The sequence below is a fragment of the Megascapheus bottae genome, chromosome 2, assembly GCF_031878675.1.
Source record: "Megascapheus bottae isolate mThoBot1 chromosome 2, mThoBot2.hap1, whole genome shotgun sequence".
Lineage (NCBI taxonomy): Eukaryota > Metazoa > Chordata > Mammalia > Rodentia > Geomyidae > Megascapheus > Megascapheus bottae.
In genome coordinates, this window is record NC_143510.1 from 26,949,314 (window position 1) to 26,969,378 (window position 20,065).

A 20,065-nucleotide genomic window follows, 5' to 3' on the forward strand; every position below is an offset into this window, starting at 1 on the left:
TGTGGCTCACAACTGTAATAGCAGTAACCTAGGGAGCCAAAATTGGGAGGAACACAGCTCAAGGCCATCCCTGGCAAACATGCTGAGTAGCTGAGTACAGTGGTACATGCTACTGTATCTCAACTGTGTGGGTGGCTAAGGCTGAGATCAGGAAGACCTAGGCCATCATAGAAATAAAAGTTCTTAAAATTTCCTCTCTGGGCATGGCACATATCTGTCCTCTAGCTACAATGAGAGGCACAGAATAGGCAGATAGCAATTTTGGCACAGGCCTGGGAAAAAAGTGAAATAGTAACTATAATCCTAGCTACTCCAAAAAACCTGGGTTCAAAGCCAACCAGGCAGAAAGTCCAAAAGACCTGATCTCTAAGAAGACCAGCCAAAAAGCTGAGCACGAGATATGGCTCAAGTGTTAGAGTTATCAGCTAAGCAAGCAAGCAAAACAAGCATAAGGCCTTGAGTTCCATCCCAATATCACCAAAAACAAATTAAAACTAGTGTAAAAGAGGCTGGAAGTGTGGCTCAGCAGTAGAGTACCTGGTTAGCAAGCACAAGACTCTGAGATCAAAACCTAGTATTACAAATAATCAATCAATCTAAGCTTAAGTCTACTGACTCATTTTCTTTTTAATTAAACTCCACAGGTGGGGATAAATGAGACTAACCGGTAAAGTCCAATCCAGTCTCCTTTTATTCTAGAAGTTAGCTGAGGTCCTGTTTTCTCAAGTGTTTTCATAAATTCTTCTGGAAGGAACTGCCTTAATTGAGGTGGACTCTAGGAAACAGATATTTATAAATTAGGAATAACATCTAAATATCACTTTTCTTTTTTTTGGTCTATTGTGGGACTTGCAGTCTGGGCCTGGGCATTGTCCCTGAGCTCTTCAGCTCAAGGCTACTGCCCTATCCCTTAAGCCATAATGCCACTTCCCGTTTTCTGGTGATTAATTGGAGATAAGAGTCTTCTGTATTTTTTAGTGCCCGGGCTGGCTTTGAACTGCGATTCCCAGATCTCAGCCTCCTGAGTAGCTAGGATTACAGGTATGAGTCACCACGCCCGGCTTATACATACCTTTATGAGAACAAAAAAAATTTTTTTTAGTTCCTAGTTCAGATTACTCAACAAATGACAACAACTGTTATTGTTTAAAAAAAGAGAAATGAGGGCCAGGAGTTTGGCCTAGTGATAGAGTGCTTGCCTAGCATGCACAAAGGCCCGGGTTCGATTCCTTGGTACCACATACATAGAAAAAAGCCGGAGTGGTGCTGAGGCTCAAGTGGTAGAGCTCTAGCCTTGAGAAAATCCAAGGACAGTGCTCAGGCCCTGAGCTCAAGCCCAGGACTGGCAAAAAAAAAAAAAAAAAAAAAGAGAGAAATGAGAACGGATACATTAAAAGTAACAGTTAACAGAATTCAAATAGGTAATTATTTAAATATTAATTAAATATACCTTCCATGGAGAAATACTCTTCTGTAGAGGCATCAAGCTTGCCACATACCTTTCCTAAAACAATTTTAAAAAACCAATGTTAATAAAAATTACTCCTTAAACTTTAAGATAAAAATAGATTCCCAATTGTTTTTTTGGCATGTATCCTTTGGCCTTCAACCACAGTTCTTAGCTCATTAACTCCTTCTCCAAGCCACAAAAACTAGAATTTCTCTTCCCCAAGATAGGACCATAGAAATTCTAATTTTCCCCTGTCTCTACCTGGGAGTTGTTGACCATAAAGTAACCCTCTCTACCTTCTCATAAGACCCTCATATAAGAACATTACCCCATACCTGCAAGGAAGAAACAAACATCTTACTGACTTTCTCCACTAAGTCTTGTCAGTACCACATCATACATATCTTTTTATTCCAGTGACATTTTGGCACAGTATCCATGCTTCAATTAGATATATGTAATGAATTCTCCATAAAAATCCAAAAGATAGGGTCTGAAGAGCTTGTAGTAAGCTAAATATACTGCTTTCCTAGAGAACCATGTACCTGGGAAAAGGCATGAAGGCCCTACACTTCTTCCACTATATTTTGCCCTGTGCATTTATTTCTTCATCCTTTCTTTGTAATATCCTTTATAATAAACCAGCTAATGTTGAATGTTTCTGAGTTCTCTGAGCCATTCAAGAAAATGAATTGAAGCTCAACAAAGGGTTGAAGGAACCCCAACTTGTTTGGTCAAAAGCAAACCTTGTCCCTGGCACCTAAAGAACAACCACCCTGGGAATTGAATCCTCAACCTGTGAGAGGTGATGCTATCTCCAAGGATACAGTTAATAAAACTAAATTACAGGACACTCATGTGACAGATTGCTTACTTCCCAGTTACACCTTTTTTATCTTTCCAGTCTTAGGGCTTGAACTTAGGGCCTAAAGCTAGCATTATACCACTTGAGCCACACCACCACTTGTGGCTTTTTCTGTGGGTGTGGTATGAAGGAATTGAACCCAGGCTTTTGTGCTTGCTAGGCAAGCACGCTAACACTAGACCACACTCGTAGCCCACACTTCTTGGAGTCACAAAAGTGATCTGTGTTATGATAATACATGGGATAAAAAAATGAGTCTTAAGTGTTTCCACTCAATAAGAGTTTCATTATGTTCTTTCAATGAACATCAACAATTCTCGCCACTTTCCACAATATATATATATAGCTTTAGATTGAGGTGAGAAGTCACATAATTTCAACAAAAATTAGTGATGAATAATCCAAGAGATTCCTTTTTATTTCTGAGACAAACACTCCTGACTGGTCTTAAACTCCCAGGCTCAAGTGATCCTCTCATATTAGTTTTCCAAGCAGCTGAAACTATAAGCATGATGTACTACCATACCCAGCTCATTTATCTGTGTGTGTGTGTGTGTGTGTGTGTATGTGCACACACGTATTTTAATGCTAATATTAGGACTTAAACTCAAGGTCTCAAACTAGTTTAAGTGGTTTGCTCATGTCAGTGTTCTACTACTTGAACCAAGCCTCACCAATATGGCATTTTGCTCTAGATGAAGTCTGATATGCTTTTTTGTCTGGGCTGGCTTCAAATCATGATTCAAATCACAATTAAGCACACATAAAATGTGTGCAACCATCCTATTTGGGAGATGCTATTGAGAAACTGAAGTTTCAAAGGTCTATATAATCTGATCAGGGTAACAATTTGAACTTGAATTCGTGTCTACTTTAATTTAGTTGACACTCTTCAACACACAAAGTTCATTTAAACAAGCAGTGTTGTTATTGTTGCTGTTACTGCTGTGGTTGTGTCCCACCCAGGATATTAGATAGAAAATATATAATAAAAATAACGTTAGCCATGCACAGTGGCTCATGACTGTAATTCTAGCTACTCAGGAGGTTGAGATCTGAGGATCAAGGTTTAAAGCCAGCCCATGCACTAAAGGACCTGAGACTCTCATCTCTAGTTAACCTCAAGAAAATGGGAAGAGGGGCTTGGTTCAAGGTTAGGGCGATAGCCTTGAGCTGAAGAGCTCAGGGATAGCACCTGGGCTGAGTTCAAGCCCCATGACCCACAAAATAAATAAAAACAATATACTAGTCAAGGTATACAAAGTATTTAAACATTATCTGTAGTGTTAAATCAAGTAAAACACTGTTTCAAAAGAATGACTAACATAGATATTTCGAAGGGCTTGGAAAAAGGGTTCATGCCTGTAATCTCAGCTACTGGAAAGGCTGAGATCTAGAGAATCATAGTTCGACAGCCTGACCAAAAAGTTAGTGAGACCTTATGTCACAAAGGCCAGGCATGGTGGCACACATCTAAGCCATAGGTAGGAGAATCTCAGTCTAATCCTGCCCCAGACAAAAAGACACTGGACAAAAGCAAAAATTTCTGGAAGTGTGGCTCAACTGAAAATGTGACTTACTGTGTCCTATCAAGTGTAAAACCTTGAGTACTTACAAAAAAAATATTACTACATCAAAGGCCTTGTCTAAAATATTGTGACTCTATATTGGCACAATGGAAGAAAATATTTTTAATTTACATGAATGTAAAATGTGTCCTGGGGACTACATTAATGATGCCAATAGTTATGAAGAAATAAAAAGAAACTAAAATACAGCTGCAAACTCCACTATACAGTTCATATACAAACTTATCTTCCTTTTGCAGTATAAGGACTTCAATTTCTGGTAATCACTTTGGATGAACCATTTACTGCAAAAGGTATCTAGTGGGTATCTTTTACTCTTCATTACTCAGGATTATGGGTTATTCTTATCATTTGTGTTCAGTTTTGTATGAAAAGCAGCTTTAGTTGAAGTAAATCTGTCTACTTTATCTATTTTAAATTACTAAACACTAACTGATAAAAACCCCAGAATTTATCAAATACTTGCCTAGTAAGTACAAGGCCCTGAGCTCAATCCTCAATACTACAAATGATTATGGAGGCACCATAATCCCAGCATTCATGTGGCTGAAAGAGAAGGATCACAAGTCTACCAAGGACACCTTGTTTTCTCAAACACAAACCGAAAAAGATAAAATCATGTTTAACTTACTAATGGAATGATGAAGCTTTGTGTCAGTTCCAAAAAATAGCGTCGGAGAATAACACTTTGTGCCTCAGAAGGACGTTTCTGTTGTACACCCTTAAAAAAAAAAAATACAGAGAATCTGCCTTCTAGTGTCAGGGAATATAAAACGATGGACAATTATCAAGTTCTATTACTATTGAGGTATACATATATACTTGATATTTTTAGCAACTTAAAATTTTATCTCCAAGAAATGTGATTTAAAGTTCGTTGTATGACATTTCGTGAAAAGATCTTTAGACAGAGGATGGATGAGGGAAAAGGGATACAAAAAGTTAACCACTATACCCTTGAGCTGAAGAGCTTAGGGAACAGACCTATGCCCAGAGTTCAAGCCCCATGACCCACAAAAAAAAAAAAAAAAAAATGCTGCTGACCACTAGCCAAGATATGGAAACAATGCCCCACAATAGAGGAGTAGATTAAAAAAATGTACCTGTACAGAATAGAATTTTACACAGCCATTAGAAAGAATAAAATAATATCAACTGCAGAGAAATGGAGAGAACTAGAACAAGTCATGTTAAATGAGGTAAGCCAAGCTCAGAGTGACAAACAGCGCACGTTCTCTCTGATATATGGAAGTTAGATCTAAAATGCACTGGGATACAATCAGTTAAGCAGGATTCTAGATAATCGCATACAGTGACACCAAAAGAGGATACCCTTAGGAAAGAAACACAAAGGCCCAATGCCTAAGTGCCTCTTCATATTTATCTAAAATATACAGACTTAAAAGAACTTAAAGATATAGAAATAATCTTGGTTTTTTGGTTTGGTTTTTTTGCCAGTCCTGGAGCTTGAACTCAGAGCCTGAGCACTGTCCTTGGGTTTTTCTCAAGGCTAGCATTCTACCACTTGAGCCACAGCATTACTTACGGCTTTTCTATGTACATGGTACCAAGGAAAAGAACCCAGGTCTTCATTTATGTTGGCAAGCACTCTACCAATAGGCCAAACTCCCGGCCCAATACAGTAAACTTTTTAAGTTGTTCAAAACGTACTAAATAATAGATAAGAACAAGAAGGTTTGTGTGTGTTATGTTAGAAGGGAAACCATAAGCAGCAATTATGTACTACATATTTCATAAAAACTAGAACTGGGTTTGTGTATTTTCACAAAGAAATATGAGACAAAAGGGTATCAGTGTATGTGAATTAATGCACCTTCTATCTGGCAAATATCATGTAACCCTTTTACCAATTACAATTAAAAAAAAAGAAAAAAAAAGAAATATGAGACAAATATATTTAACCTGATCTAAACATTATACAATATATACACATACCAGAACATTTTATTGTATTGCACTGATAATTCTTTTGTTTTTAATGTATCAACTTAAAAATTAAATTAGAAAAAAGAATATTAAGAGAAAAATCTAAGAGACTTTAGAAAAATCATCTCATACTTTAAATATTAATTCAAAATAAAGACTGGTTATTTCATATTTTCTATATTAATATTATTGATAGAAATTTTTATTGTTATAGAGGTGATGCACAGAGCAACTGCAGTTACATAAGTCTTTTTTGGACAATGTGACATAATATTTTTAAATCACTCCTAAATTTCTAGAATGAGTAGTATGCATTTATAGCCGTAGCCCCACGCTGCAAGTTAAAAATTGTGATTACTTCAGTTTCTTGATTTGTTTTTCCTTTTTTTTTTTTTTTTTTTGCCAAACCTGGGCTTGAGCTCAGGGTCTGAGCACTGTCCTTGGATTTTCTCAAGGCTAGAGCTCTACCACTTGAGCCACAGCACCACTTCCAGCTTTTTTCTATGTATGTGGTACCGAGGAATCAATCCCGGGTCTTCGTGCATGCTAGGCAAGCATTCTACCACTAGGCCAAACTCCTAGCCCAGTTTCTTGATTTTTATGAAGCCTTGATTTAAAAACAAGACTAGGGGCTGGGAGCAGATTAATAGTAGAGTGCTCGCCTAACATGTATAAAGCCCTGGGTTTGATTTCTCAGTATCACATACTAAGAAAAAGGAAAAAGTGGCACTGTGGCTCAAGTGGCAGAGTGCTAGCCTTGAGCAAAAAGTGTTCAAGAACAGTGCCCAGGCCCTAAGTTCAAGCCCCAGGACTGGCCAAAACAAAACAAAACAAAACTTGGTATATGTCATATTATGATACACAAAGCAAACTTTGCCTAACTGGTTATTACATACCCACAGAAGAAAGTGTCAATTACCCATATGAACAAATAATTACCTTCTGTAATTGTTTTATGATCTCTTCATCTCGATTTAGATATGGCTTGTAAGAAGTATAAACTCCTAAGAAGTAAAGGAAAGAAATTAACAGAAAAGTCCAACTATTCAACTAAGTATATATTTTTAAAAATTTTTAAGTCAGTACCAGGTTTAGAATCCAGAGTCTTTAGGTTCTTCAACTTTTTCACTTTCACTTGCTTAGGAATTTCACCTAAAGGAATCAGCACAAAAATCATCATAAAAAAGCTAGGAATACAACACTGTGGTAGAATGCTTTCTAAACACACACACACACACACACACACACACACACACACACACACACACACACACACACACACACACACACACACACACACACACACACACACACACACACACACACACACACACACACACACACACACACACACACACACACACACACACACACACGGCCCTGGGTTTGATCCCCAGCAGGAAGGTAAGGTAAGCTACAAAAGAAAGAAAAGGAAGGAGGGAGGGAGATAGGGAGGAAAAGACAGGTAGGGAATGGAAGGGAAGCCAAAAGTGGAGCTATAGCTCAAGTGGTGGAATGCCTTGAGCAAAAAAATCTCAGGGAGAGGCCGGGAGTTTGGCCTAGTGGTAGAGTGCTTGCCTAGTGTGCACGAAGACCCAGGTTTGATTCCTCCATACCACATACATAGAAAAAAGCCAGAAGTGGTGGTGCTGTGGCTCAAGTGGTAGAGCTCTAGCCTTGAGAAAGCCCAAGGATAGTGCTCAGACCTTGAGCCATAACCAACAATACATACATACATACATACATACATACAGTAAGTTAGTCTTTAACTTTTACTTTATTTACATGTTAATTAAATGTTTAAAATTATCCTTTAGTAGTTGTACAAAAAGGGTTTCAACATGTCAGTTTGATATATATATACATATATATATGTTTTTTTTTAATTTATTTATTTTTTACCCAGTCCTGGGCTTGAGCTCAGGGCTTAAGCACTGTCCTTGGTTTTTTTTCTCAAGGCTAGAGCTCCACCACTACAGCTACCGCTCCACTTCCAGCTTTTTCTATGTATGTGGTACTGAGGAATGGAACCCAGGTATTCGTGCATGCTAGGCAAGCACTCTACCACCAGGCCAAACTCCCGGCCCCCATACAATGCATTTTTATCAATATCAACCCTTCCATTATTCTCTTCTATCTCTCCCAATGTCTCTCCCAATGTCTTATACTTTTAATATTACCTGTTTTTCTTAAAATGAATTAAAGCAGCCAATTACAGAAAAAAAAAGTTTGTGCCAAATAGAAATAAAACAACCCTGATGGATAAGAGAAACTCCTAAGTGACTATCTAGATGAAGTATTCAAAGGTTTAGTTTTTTTCCTGTTATCACCTCAAATTCTGCATCTGCATGGTAGAAAGGTAGATTGCCACACAGTGGTGACAGATATAAGCTGCACAGACAGACTGCTGTGTTGAAGTCTGTATACTAGACATATTGGCCCAGGTCTTATAACTCAAGCGAGGACACATCATAAATAAGGCTTAGGCAAGAAAAAAAATGCCTCAAGTTACACACTTAAAAGTGTTGTGAGTATATACACACCCAGCTCCTGATTGAACTTTGTACAGATGAAGTGGGCTTATGCTTATGCCTATGCCTGTCCAAGACTGTTCAAGACTGGTGATTTGGACTAGTTTGCTAGATTCAAAGCACCTTCATTTCATTGCAGTGGTGTGCAGCTTCTCTAATGGATGGTGCAGGGGCAGGTCTTGTGCTCACACAAAGGGCTTGGTCTCCCCGGGGTGTCTCAGCTATCAGGACAGGAGAGGAGCATAAATGGCAGATAGGCTGTCTAAAAAGGAAATTTGATAAAAAACTACAGAAGTCTCTTCTGATGGAGATGTTTTAATAAAATAGGAAGCAAAGTTAGTCCGTATAATGAGGGGTAAAAAAAATTGAGGTTTAAAGATGGACAACTGATAGGAAGATACTGGGATAATATAAAAATGGGACTCTACATAGTCATTAAATACTTTTTTTCTTTTTTTTGTTTTTTTTGCCAATCCTGGGCTTGGGCTCAGGGTCTGAGCACTGTCCTTGGACTTTCTCAAGGCTAGCACTCTACCACTTGAGCCTCAGCACCACTTCCAGCTTTTTTTTTTCTATGTATGTGGTACTGAGGAATTGAACCCGGGTCTTTGTGCATGCTAGACAAGCACTCTACCACTAGGCCAAAATTCCAGCCCCGTCATTAAATACTTTTTTACAAAAAAAAAAAAAAAGTGTTATGAGTGCAGGTGCTCAAGTGGTAGAGCTCTAGCCTTGAGAAAAACCCTTCAAGGATAGTGTTCAGGCCCTGTGACCAAGCCCAGAACTGACCAAAAAAGAAAAAAAAAAGTGTTATGAGTCAGGTGCTGGTGGTAGCTTAAACCTGTAATCCTAACTGCTCAGGAGGGTGATCTGAGAACCATGGCTCAAAGCCAGCCCAGGCATGACAGACCATGACCGTTTTGGTTTTTTTATGAGATTCTTATCTCCAACTAAGCACCTAAAAACTGCAAGTGGAGCCATGGCTCAAAGTGGTAAAGCACTAGCCCTGACCAAAAAAGTTCAAGGACAGTGCCCAGGCCCCAAGCCCCACAGCTGACCAAAAAAGAAAAAAGTTATGAACACACCTTGTATCACTAATTCTTTTTTCTCATTCTGTGCACATCCCCTCACTGCAAAAGAGTAAACTAACTGAAATACATTCTAAAGCTTGTGATCACAGGAATGTGAAACACTTTCTCTGACTGTCTTACATTGTTAAAAATTTTTTAGGGCCAGGAGTTTGGCCTAGTGTTAGAGTGCTTGACAGGCATGCATGAATACCCAGGTTCCATTCCTTGGTACCACATACACAGAAAAAGCTGGAAATGATGCTGTGACTCAAGTTATAGAGATAGTCCAAGGACAGTGCGCAGGCCCTGAAATCAAGCCCCAGAACTGGCCAAAAAAAAAATGTACTCAGTACCTGACCTGATGTACAAAGTGCAATAAAAATAAAATTTAAAAATTGTTTAAGAAAAAGAACACTGTACAAAGTACTAGACTTAATCTTCACATTAAAACTAAGCTGACAATGTCACAGATTAGGAAATTGAGACACAAACAAAACAGACTACTTTCATCCACCCACCCTGACCAATAAGTGCTCCATTCAAACAGGTTGTTAGCTATGTTATAGCCAGAAAAGTAATTCCTTCAATGACACACAGATAACACACTTAAGCTAGGACATTAAATAGGCTAATCCATCTTTACAGCTATGATATTTAACCACCATACCCTACAAGCAAGCATGAGAAGCTAGAAGGAGAAGAGATGAAGTTAGCCAAATGCTTACAGATTAAAAGGAACTATAATGCCATTTGACACATAAGGAAAGGACATTGAAAGGATAGACTAGGAAGAAATAGGGAGGAAAGTGAAACACAATGATATCTGCATTTTAATACACAGCCACCAGGTGGCAGTGGTGTGTGCCACAACTACAAGTCTGAGCCAGATGGACTCATGCTTGTATTGTACAAGCAATCTGAAGCACGAGAGAGAAAAGACTAGTAAAGCAGTGCACCTGGCTAGATAAACAACCTGAAGCAAGGTAAGTCAAGGCATCAGAGAAAGAGACAAAGTGGGATTATTGGGGTAAAACTGATTGATTGTGGGGCAGATTGAGAGAAAGAAGACAGGCAAATTTAGGTTTTATAAAAATGTTTTTGTTTTTGTTTTTACCAGTTCTGGGCCTTGAACTCATGGCCTGAGCACTTGCTTGGGCTTTCCTCAAGGCTAGTGCTCTGCCACTTGAGCCACAGCACCACTTCCAGCCCCTGAAATGTTTTTACTCACTAGCCCAGCTTTTTCTTTGTCGATTTAGAGTATCTATTCTCTCATAAGAATTCTTATAAAAGGCTAGGAGTTTGGCTTAGTGGTATAGTGCTTGCCTACCATGCATGAAGATCCCAGTTCGATTCCTTGGTACCACATACATAGAAAAAAGCTGGAAGTGGTGCTGAGGTTCAAGTGATAGAGCTCTAGCTTTGAGAAAGTTCAAGGACAGGGTTCAGGCCTTGAGCTCAAGCCCAGGACTGGCCAAAAAAAAAAAAAAAAAAAGAAGAAGAAAAAAAACATAGAAACAAACAACAAAAAAAGAATTCTTTTAAGAGCATCTCATGTTGAATTTTGTGGTTTTCCATACCACAAAAGTTTGGGGAAACTTGTTATTACAACTTTGGGGGAGGGGGTTATGGGGCTTGAACTCTGCCTGTGCACTGTCCCTGAACTCTTCAGCTCAAGGCCACCGCTCTACCCCTGGGCCTGGGCCTTCCTCTTGAGCTCTTCAGCTCAAGGCTATCGTCTTAATGTTGTGCCAAGCCCCACTTCTTGTTTTTTCTACAGGTTAATTGGAGGTAAGCGTCTCAAGTCCTTTTGTGCCGGGCTGGTTTGAACCTTGATTCTCAGATCTCAGCCTCCTGAGTAGCTAGGATTACAGGCATAAGCCACTGCACCTGGCTTTACTACTATTTTGTGGTTTTAATAACCACAAAATTAATACATATTTAATAGATAACTGAAGTCATTTGTTTGCCTCAGATTCCAAGAATCTAAAGAATGTCAAGTATGAAAAACAATCTCTGAGCAAGCCTAAGAACTTATACTTTATTTCCCCAAGTCCCAAAGGACCACCAACTCCTCTACCCACTAGGGTTGTTTATCACAATGCATTATTTCCTGACTCACTGTGTAAAGAAACTGAACACCAGGGCTGAAAGTTTGGCCTAGTGGTAGAGTGCTTGCCTAGCATGCACAAAGACCCAGGTTCATTTCTTCAGTATCACATACATAGAAAAAGCCAGAAGTGGTGGTGTTATGGCTCAAGTGGTAGAGTTCTAGCCTTGAGAAAGCCCAAGGATAGTGCTTAGGCCCTGAGCTCAAGCCTAGAACTGGCAAAAAAAAGAAAAAACAAAAAGAAAAAAAGAAAAAGAAACTAAACACCAGAGAATAATTTAGCATTATGCTCATGTAATAATCCATGTGTGTATGGTGGATTGCACTGGGGTTTGAACTTGGTCTTGTGTTTATTCAGCAAAGATTCTATTTGAGCCATACCTTCAGGCACATTTGTGTTTTTCAAAAATGGAAATGACCTGAACACAACCAATGTAGCAATTTTCACTCACATTAATTCCTCTTTCATTCAGCCCTCATCAGGTATAAGATATAAACAGAACTCTAATCCTACCAGACATAACTCTCGTGTATAGATAAAAAGAAAACTAATCATAAAGGAAGTTATCTATTATAAAAAGTAAAACGGTAATCAGATGACCCTGGGGAAAAAAACACAAAAGCCAAACAAACCAAAAGAAAACCAAAGTTACAAGTATATTTTAATTTCAAAGCAATCAAATGTCTACTGTATCCGCAATGCACACAGAAGACGGTTTAAGAGTCATCCTTGGGGGCCTAGTGGCAGAGTACTTGCCTAGCATGCACAAATGCCTGGGTTTGATTCCTTGGTACCACATACACAGAAAAAGCCAGAAGTGGTACTGTGGCTCAAGTGGTAGAGTGACAGCCTTGAGAAAGTTCAAGGGTAGTGCCCAGGCCCTATGTGTAAGCCCCACAACTGGCCAAATAAAAAAGAGTCATCCTTGGAAGTGGCACTATGGCTTAAGTGGCAGAGCATTAGCCTTGAGCTGAAGAGCTCAGGAACAAAACCCAGGCCCAGAGTTCAAGCCCTAAGGCCGACAAAAAAAAAAAAAAAAAAAAAAAAAGTCATCTTTATTGCACCTCTCTATATTTTCAGAGATGTCTGATGTAATCCAAGTATGCATTTCCCTACTATGAAATCATCAATCCCCATTTTCTGGTCAGAATAATTAGATCAACTTAAATCAGTAGAATTTACTTTCTCATTGAGGAATAGCTGTTCAAATACAATTATCCTAAAATCACTAACTCCATTTAAAATGAAGTATATGAATCAAGTAGAGACAATCTCCTTACACCAATTCTTTTGTAGAGCTTTCCTTTTGCTTATTTTTTTTTGAAAATTTTAGCAAGGATTTATGTAAGTATAATAGGAAAAGTAGGGATAAACAGAAAATGAGAACTGAGAATTAAAGGCTCCAAAGGGGATAATGGGTCTTTTCATTGTCACTGTGGTTAGTTTGGGTTTTGTTTTGTTTTTTTGGTCATAATGGAGTTTGAAATCAGGGCCTCACACTACTAGGCAGAAATTATGTTATACCTATATACCTACAATAGCTCCTGACAGGGCTATAACCAAATGTTCATTTCTATTATAGCTACAAACTTTCTGGATCTAAGAGAACATAATTCTGTTTGCTATACTTTCCTTCCTGGTTTTATAGAAAATGCTTTTTCTAGACTTTTACAAATCTTCTCCAAGTGTTTTGATTTTTCATAAGCAGGGATTTGTGTGGTATATACAGTGGGTCTCAAGGAGCCAAAAATTGTCCTAAGTTATGCACCAAACATTCATAAACAATAAAGGATATTACATGACTAGCACAAACCTACAAACCACAAAAGAAAAATTCGATAAAATGAACTTCATCAAAATTCTCAGCACATCACATGATACCATGAAGATAGTGAAAGCACCACATAACAGAGGTACGTGATACATACTACACATCTTTTTCAAAAGAAGCACAACTGGGCCGGGAGTTTGGCCTAGAGGTAGAGTGCTTGCCCAGCATGCACGAAGACCCGGGTTCGATTCCTCGGTACCACATACATAGAAAAAAGCTGGAAGGAGTGCTGTGGCTCAAGTGATAGAGCTCTAGCCTTGAGAAAGTCCAAGGACAGGGTTTGGGCCCTGAGCTCAAGCCCAGGACTGGCACAAAAAAAAAAAAAAAAGAAGCACAACCTTTTGAGAACTCCCTTAATCAACACCAATGGCACAGAGATGTATAATAACATTTGTTTTGAGACCTCCCTAAGTATTTTGTGCCAAGTCTAGAATAATTCTAGTGTTCTTTCTTTCTTTCTTTGGTTAGATAATTCTAGTTTTCTTTTTTCTTTTGTTGGTTGTAGATCTTGAACTCAGGGCCTGGGCTCTGTCCCTGAGCCTCTTTGTGCTCAAGGCTAGTGGTCTGCCATTTGAATCACAGTGCCACTTCTGGCTTTTGAGTGGTTAATTGGAGATAAGAGTCTCACAGGAACTTTTCTGTCTGGGCTGGCTTCAAACAACAATCCTCGGATCTCAACCTCCTCAACCTGTTGCATAGCAAGGATTATAGGCATGAGCCACCAGCACCTAGCTTAACTCTAGTTTTCTATAAGATTTTCTTCATGTAGTATTGGAAATCTCAATTTTATTTAGCTTATAAAATAAAAAATTAAAATATTTGAGGCTTTTCTAGAACTCAACATTTATATCATGTTTATTTTTTGATAGGAGGAAACACAATTTATAAACATATTTTAGGGGCCAAGGGTTTGACCTAGTGGTAGAGTACTTGCCTAGCACGCATAAAGATACAGGTTCGAGTACTTGCTTAGCACGCAGAAAGATACAGGTTCGATTCTTTGGTATCACATACATAGAAATAGCCAGAAGTCGTGTTGTGGCTCAAATGGTAGAGCTCTAGTCTTGAGACAGCCCAAGGACAATGCTCAGGCCCTGGGTTCAAGCCCCCGGACTAGCCAAAAAAAAAAAAAAAAAATATATATATATATATATATATATATGGCAGGAGGTTATATTCTTCTCCAAAGGCCTTTACTTTGGTTGACTCAGAGTTGCTGGTACCATAAAAAGTAGATAAATGATCAAAACAAAGGGGAAGAAACACATCTGTTGGTCACACCACATATTTCAAATAGGACACCAATTTTATACTCTACCTGCAGGTTTAAGGTCTCCTATTCGAATAATGTGTGGCCAGTGCTGGAGTGTTTTAGCAAAAAATGGGTTGGTTACTCCTAATATGACCGAGGGCCTACATAAAACACAAAACAAAACAAAAAAGAGGTGAGAAAACAGGAATGTTAAACCAGTGAAGAATAATTTACTTCTTTTGAGTAAACACTGTATGCATTATCTTTCCTTTACTCACATTAACTAACTGCCAGGCAATATATTTAATACTGTACATACAAAAATGAAAACATATGGTCCTAAAACTACACAAAGATAGAAGGGTATACATACCTAATCATGATGCCTAAAATTAAAGACAATGAAGATAGGATAAAATGTTACAATATCATTGATGAGAACCTATAGTCTGTGAGTGAATCAAAGGGCAGCCTCATTAAGGAGGTGATACTGACACAAGATATGAAAGATATCTGCCAAGTACAGAAGAGTGAGGCAAGTGCTCCCCACTTAGGTGAGATCATACTCTACACATAGAAATGCACAGAATTCCACATTACTGGAATAGAATGTGGGAAGAATGATACTCAGAAATGAGAGGGGATAGCAATACCAAACTGATACACCACGAAAGTTAGATATGATAGGAAAAGGAGAGAAAACTAAGTGGAGGTATAGCATATGAATGAGAAAGATTATTATGGAGAAAACCCTATACTAGACAAAAGGGAGGTGTTGGAATGAATGCAACAGTGGATATGAGAAGACTAGAGACAGGAAAACTGGAATAGGGGCTATGGAAAGATAGTAATAAACATTCTGAGACATACTTCAGGATGTTTAATAGAATTTGGTTAAAATTTGATATGAACCATATTAAGAAGAGATTGATCACAACTTAAATTTCTAATACAGGGTAAAACCTAGTGCAATTTAGGGAGGCAGGCAGGAACGCAGGGAAGGAGGAAGGCAGGGAGGAGGGAGATGATGGAGATTAGGGAGAAGAACTTCGTTTGAACATATTCAGTTTCATATGCCATGAAAAGTATAGATACAATGTGTTTAAACAAAACAGTAACAAAAACTGGACTATAGGTCTGGATCTTGCAAAGATCTGAAGCAAGAAATAGATGTTTTAGTCATTAGTAGGGTCTTAACAGAAGCCCTGAGTACTCAGAAGTTGTATAGAAAGAATTATCCGTCTGAAATCAGAATCAGAAGACAATACTAGAGAACTTGAAAATTTAATAGGTTATCAAGGGTGGCCTTGAGCTGAAGAGCCCAGTGACAGTGCCCAGGCAGAGTTCAAGACCCATGACCCACAAAAAAAAAAAATTTAAGAGATTAAGAAAGATAAATCTGCAGAGAGATTAAAATGTACAATCAGGTAAGAGGAAGTAGAATCAAGGATTAAAAACACTTTCAAGGGGCCGGGAGTTTGGCCTAGTGGTAGAGTGCTTGCCTAGCATGCACGAAGACTGGGGTTCGATTCCTCGATACCACATACGTAGCAAAAAGCCAGAAGTGGTGCTGTGGCTCAAGTGGTAGAGCCCTAGCCTTGAGAAAATCCAGGAACAGTACTCAGGCCCTGAGCCCAAGCCCAGGACTGGCAAAAAAACAAAAAACAAAAAACAAAAACACTTTCAAGAGGTCAAACTGTAAATGTAGCCAGATAATGTGGTACACACTTCTTTCTATTCCTAGCACCTAGGAGTCATAGGCAAGAGGATGAAGAGTTTGAAGCCAGCCTACAACTACTCTATCTCATTTTTAAAACAATGGTAAACAAGGCACTGATGGTTCACATCTCTGTAATCCTAATCAGGAGATTGAGATCTGAAGATAAAAGTTCAAAGCCAGCCTGAGCAGAAAAGTTCATGACACTCTTATCTTGAATTAACCACCAAAATGATGGAAGTAAAACTTCAGGTCAAGTTGAGTGCTATCCTTAAGCAAAAGAAAGCTGAGAGGGCTGGGAATGTGGCTTAGTGGTAGAATGCTTGCCTAGCATATATGAAGCCCTGAGTTCAACTCCTTAGTACCACATAAACAGAAAAAGCCAGAAGTAGCACTGTGGCTAAAGTAGTAGAGTGATAATCTTGAGCAAAAGAAGCTCAGGAACAGTGCCCAGATCCTGAGTTCAATCCCCAGGACTGGGAGAAAGGGAAGGAAGGCAGGTAGGCAGGCAGGCAGGCAGGCAGGCCAGGCAGGCAGGCAGGCAGACAAGCAGGCAGGCAGGCAGCAAGCAAGCAAGCAAGCAAGCAAACAAGCAAACTGAGATAGCACTGAGATAGGACCCAGGTTAAGTCCCAGTACTGGAACCAAAAAAAAAAAAAAAGCCCTCCCCACAAACAAAAGAATCTATGTATGTTAACATAAAGAAGGAAGTAGGAAATATGTCAGTAAGGTACTTATAGAGTGAAGGTCTTTTGTGTTGTACATTTGCTGTTTGCCTTTTCTGGGGTTTTCTGGCTATTTTACTGTGTAGCACAGTTTAGCTAAGAATTCAGGAACTTCTTAGTACTAGTATTATAAACATGGGTTACCATGCTTGACAAGAGTAGTGTATTGATGGCTTTGGATGCAAAGTTCAGCACGATATTTGAAAACAAATTCAGTAGATATTAAGAAATCACTATGCAACTAACTGTGACACTACCAGAAAAATGAGGAAATAGGAAAAGTAAATGGAAATGTTTTGGTGCTGCTAATGTTCTAAAAGTTGGCTATAAAAAGAAGATAAATAATTAACCTAACAGGTATTGAAAGGAAAAGGATAAAAAAATTCCTTCTATAGATTATTCATGACAATAAAATCAAGTCTGACGGCTATTAATCACAACACTGATTCCATCAACTAAAGTCAATCACATAAAAATAAGTTACTAAGTCTAGAAACCTCTATTACCAGTAGCTCCTTGAATGTTCCTTTATAAAGTCAATTTATCAGCTGGGCAGGTGGCTCACATCTGTAATCCTAGCTACTCAGAAGGCTGAAATCTGAGGATCAAGGTTCAAAGCCAGCCCAGGCACAATAGGACCTGAGACTCTTATCTCCAATTAAAGTGGAGGAAGTGGGGCTTAGCTCAAGGATAGGGCAGTAGCCTTGAGCTGAAGAGCTCAGATACAACAACCAGGCTGAGTTCAAGCCCCATAACCCACCAGGAAAAAAAAAAATCAATTTATCAACAAATTAAACCTTAATTTAAAAATGGAATTATCTTTAAATGGTTGTACAAAAAGTTTCAATTTAACAATTTTAATTTTTAATACCAGAATAATTCTATGTAAGTTTGGTCATAAAGATAATCCCTTGCCAATAAAAGTTACTGTGTTTACTCACGGAGCTTGTGTACGGGTAGTGTACTCTTTGAATTCGCTATCATGAATCGTAAAATAAGGCCGGAAATCACTGAAGTATTTCAATGGAGAAATACAGCTGTTGAGCAAAAAGAACATAAAACAAAAGACACCAAAATTAAAGGCTCTACTCCACAACTATGAAACACCTACATAAGCTATATACACAATGAGAAATTTTTTTTCAATAAATGATAAACTCATCTTAGAAGACTAAAAGCACAAATGGAGTCAGGTACAGTGGCTCATGCCTGTAATCACAACTCTTCAAGCTAAAGCCAGCCTGGGCAAAAAATTCACAGGACTCCTATTTCAACCAATATAGCTGTGGTGGTACTCATCTATCATCGCAGCAACATGAAAGCGAAAATAGGATCACACTCTAGAATGACTGGGGCATAAATGTGAGACCCTGAGAAACTAAAAATGGTAACCACCATTTTGTAGTCACTAACTAACTGCTAGTTCTGCTTCTGTAACCCACTTCACTGCCTTATTGCTGAGACCCTATGTTGTGCTGTGACGCTTGACCCACTTCTGCCCTAATGCTAGGAAAAAGCCTAGTGCAGAACAATTCCCTGAACCACAAATGGCGCTTATCTCTAGAATACCAGAATAGCCCCTCCTGGAGTCTGGTAATCACTACCTAGACCAGAAACCCTGAAATTTAGCATACATCCTCTTGAGTCACCATAGTGGTGTCACCCAACCAATTCAAAGTACTATGATGCATGCTCAGCTCATGCCTCCCCTAAAAAATGTATTATAAAAGGTGCTTTACCCCTGGGCTCGGGGCCTCTCAGTGTCACCGGTTGCGACCATATACGTGGGAGACTAAGCTCGAGCTTGCAATAAACACTCCTTTGCTTTTACATTGGTGAAGGTCTCGGATGGTCTTTTGGGACAAGGCTTCCTGAACTCGAGCATAACAACCCTACTCAAAAATATAATTAAAACTAAAAGGATCACTGGCCTGGCTCCAGTTGGTAGAGTATCTGCCTAGCAAGCACAAGACCCTGAGTTCAAACTCTATTATCACCCCCCCAAAAAAGCTTGTTTGTTAAACATGACATTTGGAATATGATATAAAAATCAATGTTAATAAAATCTTTAAAAAAAAACAAATGAAATTATATGAAACACACTGAAAACACTGGTGTGATTAGCTGGGCATGGTGATAATACCATCTGCCTAGTAGGCTGAGGCAGGAGGACCACAAATTCAAGTCCTGTCTGGCCTATATAGCTAGTCAGAGGTCAGTCTTGGCAACTTAGTGAGACTCTGGCTCAAAATAAAAAGATATTGAGGTTATAGTTGAATGGCAAGGAACTTAGCTAGATATTCAAGATCCTAAGTACCAGGAAAGCAAAAACAAAAACAAACACTGGTCTTGGGGCAGAAGAATGGAATTCTGACTCTACCATTTACTAGTTATGTGCCTGTGATCAAACACTCATCATACTTTTGTCAGTGACTAACTTCATATAAGTAAATGAATCAGGGTTCCTGTTCTCAGGGAACCAGAACCAGCTTTGGCATCCTAACAAGAGAACTACAGCAAGTGCTACCTTGTGACACAGATGCAATAACAGGGAAATATACCACAGAAGAGAAAGTGCTGCAAATAGCACCACAGGAAGCCAAATATACTCACTTAACAAGAGCCAGTACAGTGTCGGAGGACTCAGACGGGGATGGCGCCATCACCACGAGGGGCTCCCCCAGCAGCACCAGCTCCCAAAGCATCTGACTATGAAGGAAAACTGGGCAAAAACATCTAGAAGGCATTCCATAGAAGAAATACTTGGTTATTTATCCAATCTTACTTGTTAAATTCATACCTAATCATAGTAAAATGTTTTGATATAAATTATTCTTGCTCTTTTTTTTTTTTTTGTCAGTCACTGAGTTTGAACTCAGGGCCTAAGCACTGTCCTTGGGCTTTCTCAAGGCTAGCAATCTACCACTTGAGCCACAGCACCACTACTGGCTTTTTCTGCAAATGTAGCACCGAGGAATCA

General features: G+C 38.9%; 1 protein-coding gene across 1 annotated transcript in view; it reads right to left on the reverse strand.

The window, feature by feature from the left end:
* Dennd6a (DENN domain containing 6A) overlaps positions 1-20,065 on the reverse strand; it is a 48,764-nt gene that overhangs the window by 4,585 nt on the left and 24,114 nt on the right. Inside the window, exons 10-17 of the mRNA XM_090322576.1 lie at positions 19,699-19,821; positions 18,027-18,122; positions 14,710-14,804; positions 6,938-7,003; positions 6,791-6,855; positions 4,536-4,625; positions 1,451-1,504; positions 666-775 (exon numbers count right to left, since the gene is read on the reverse strand). Of these exons, the coding sequence (XP_090178702.1) occupies positions 666-775; positions 1,451-1,504; positions 4,536-4,625; positions 6,791-6,855; positions 6,938-7,003; positions 14,710-14,804; positions 18,027-18,122; positions 19,699-19,821 (699 nt within the window). The remainder of the gene's footprint in view (positions 1-665; positions 776-1,450; positions 1,505-4,535; positions 4,626-6,790; positions 6,856-6,937; positions 7,004-14,709; positions 14,805-18,026; positions 18,123-19,698; positions 19,822-20,065) is intronic.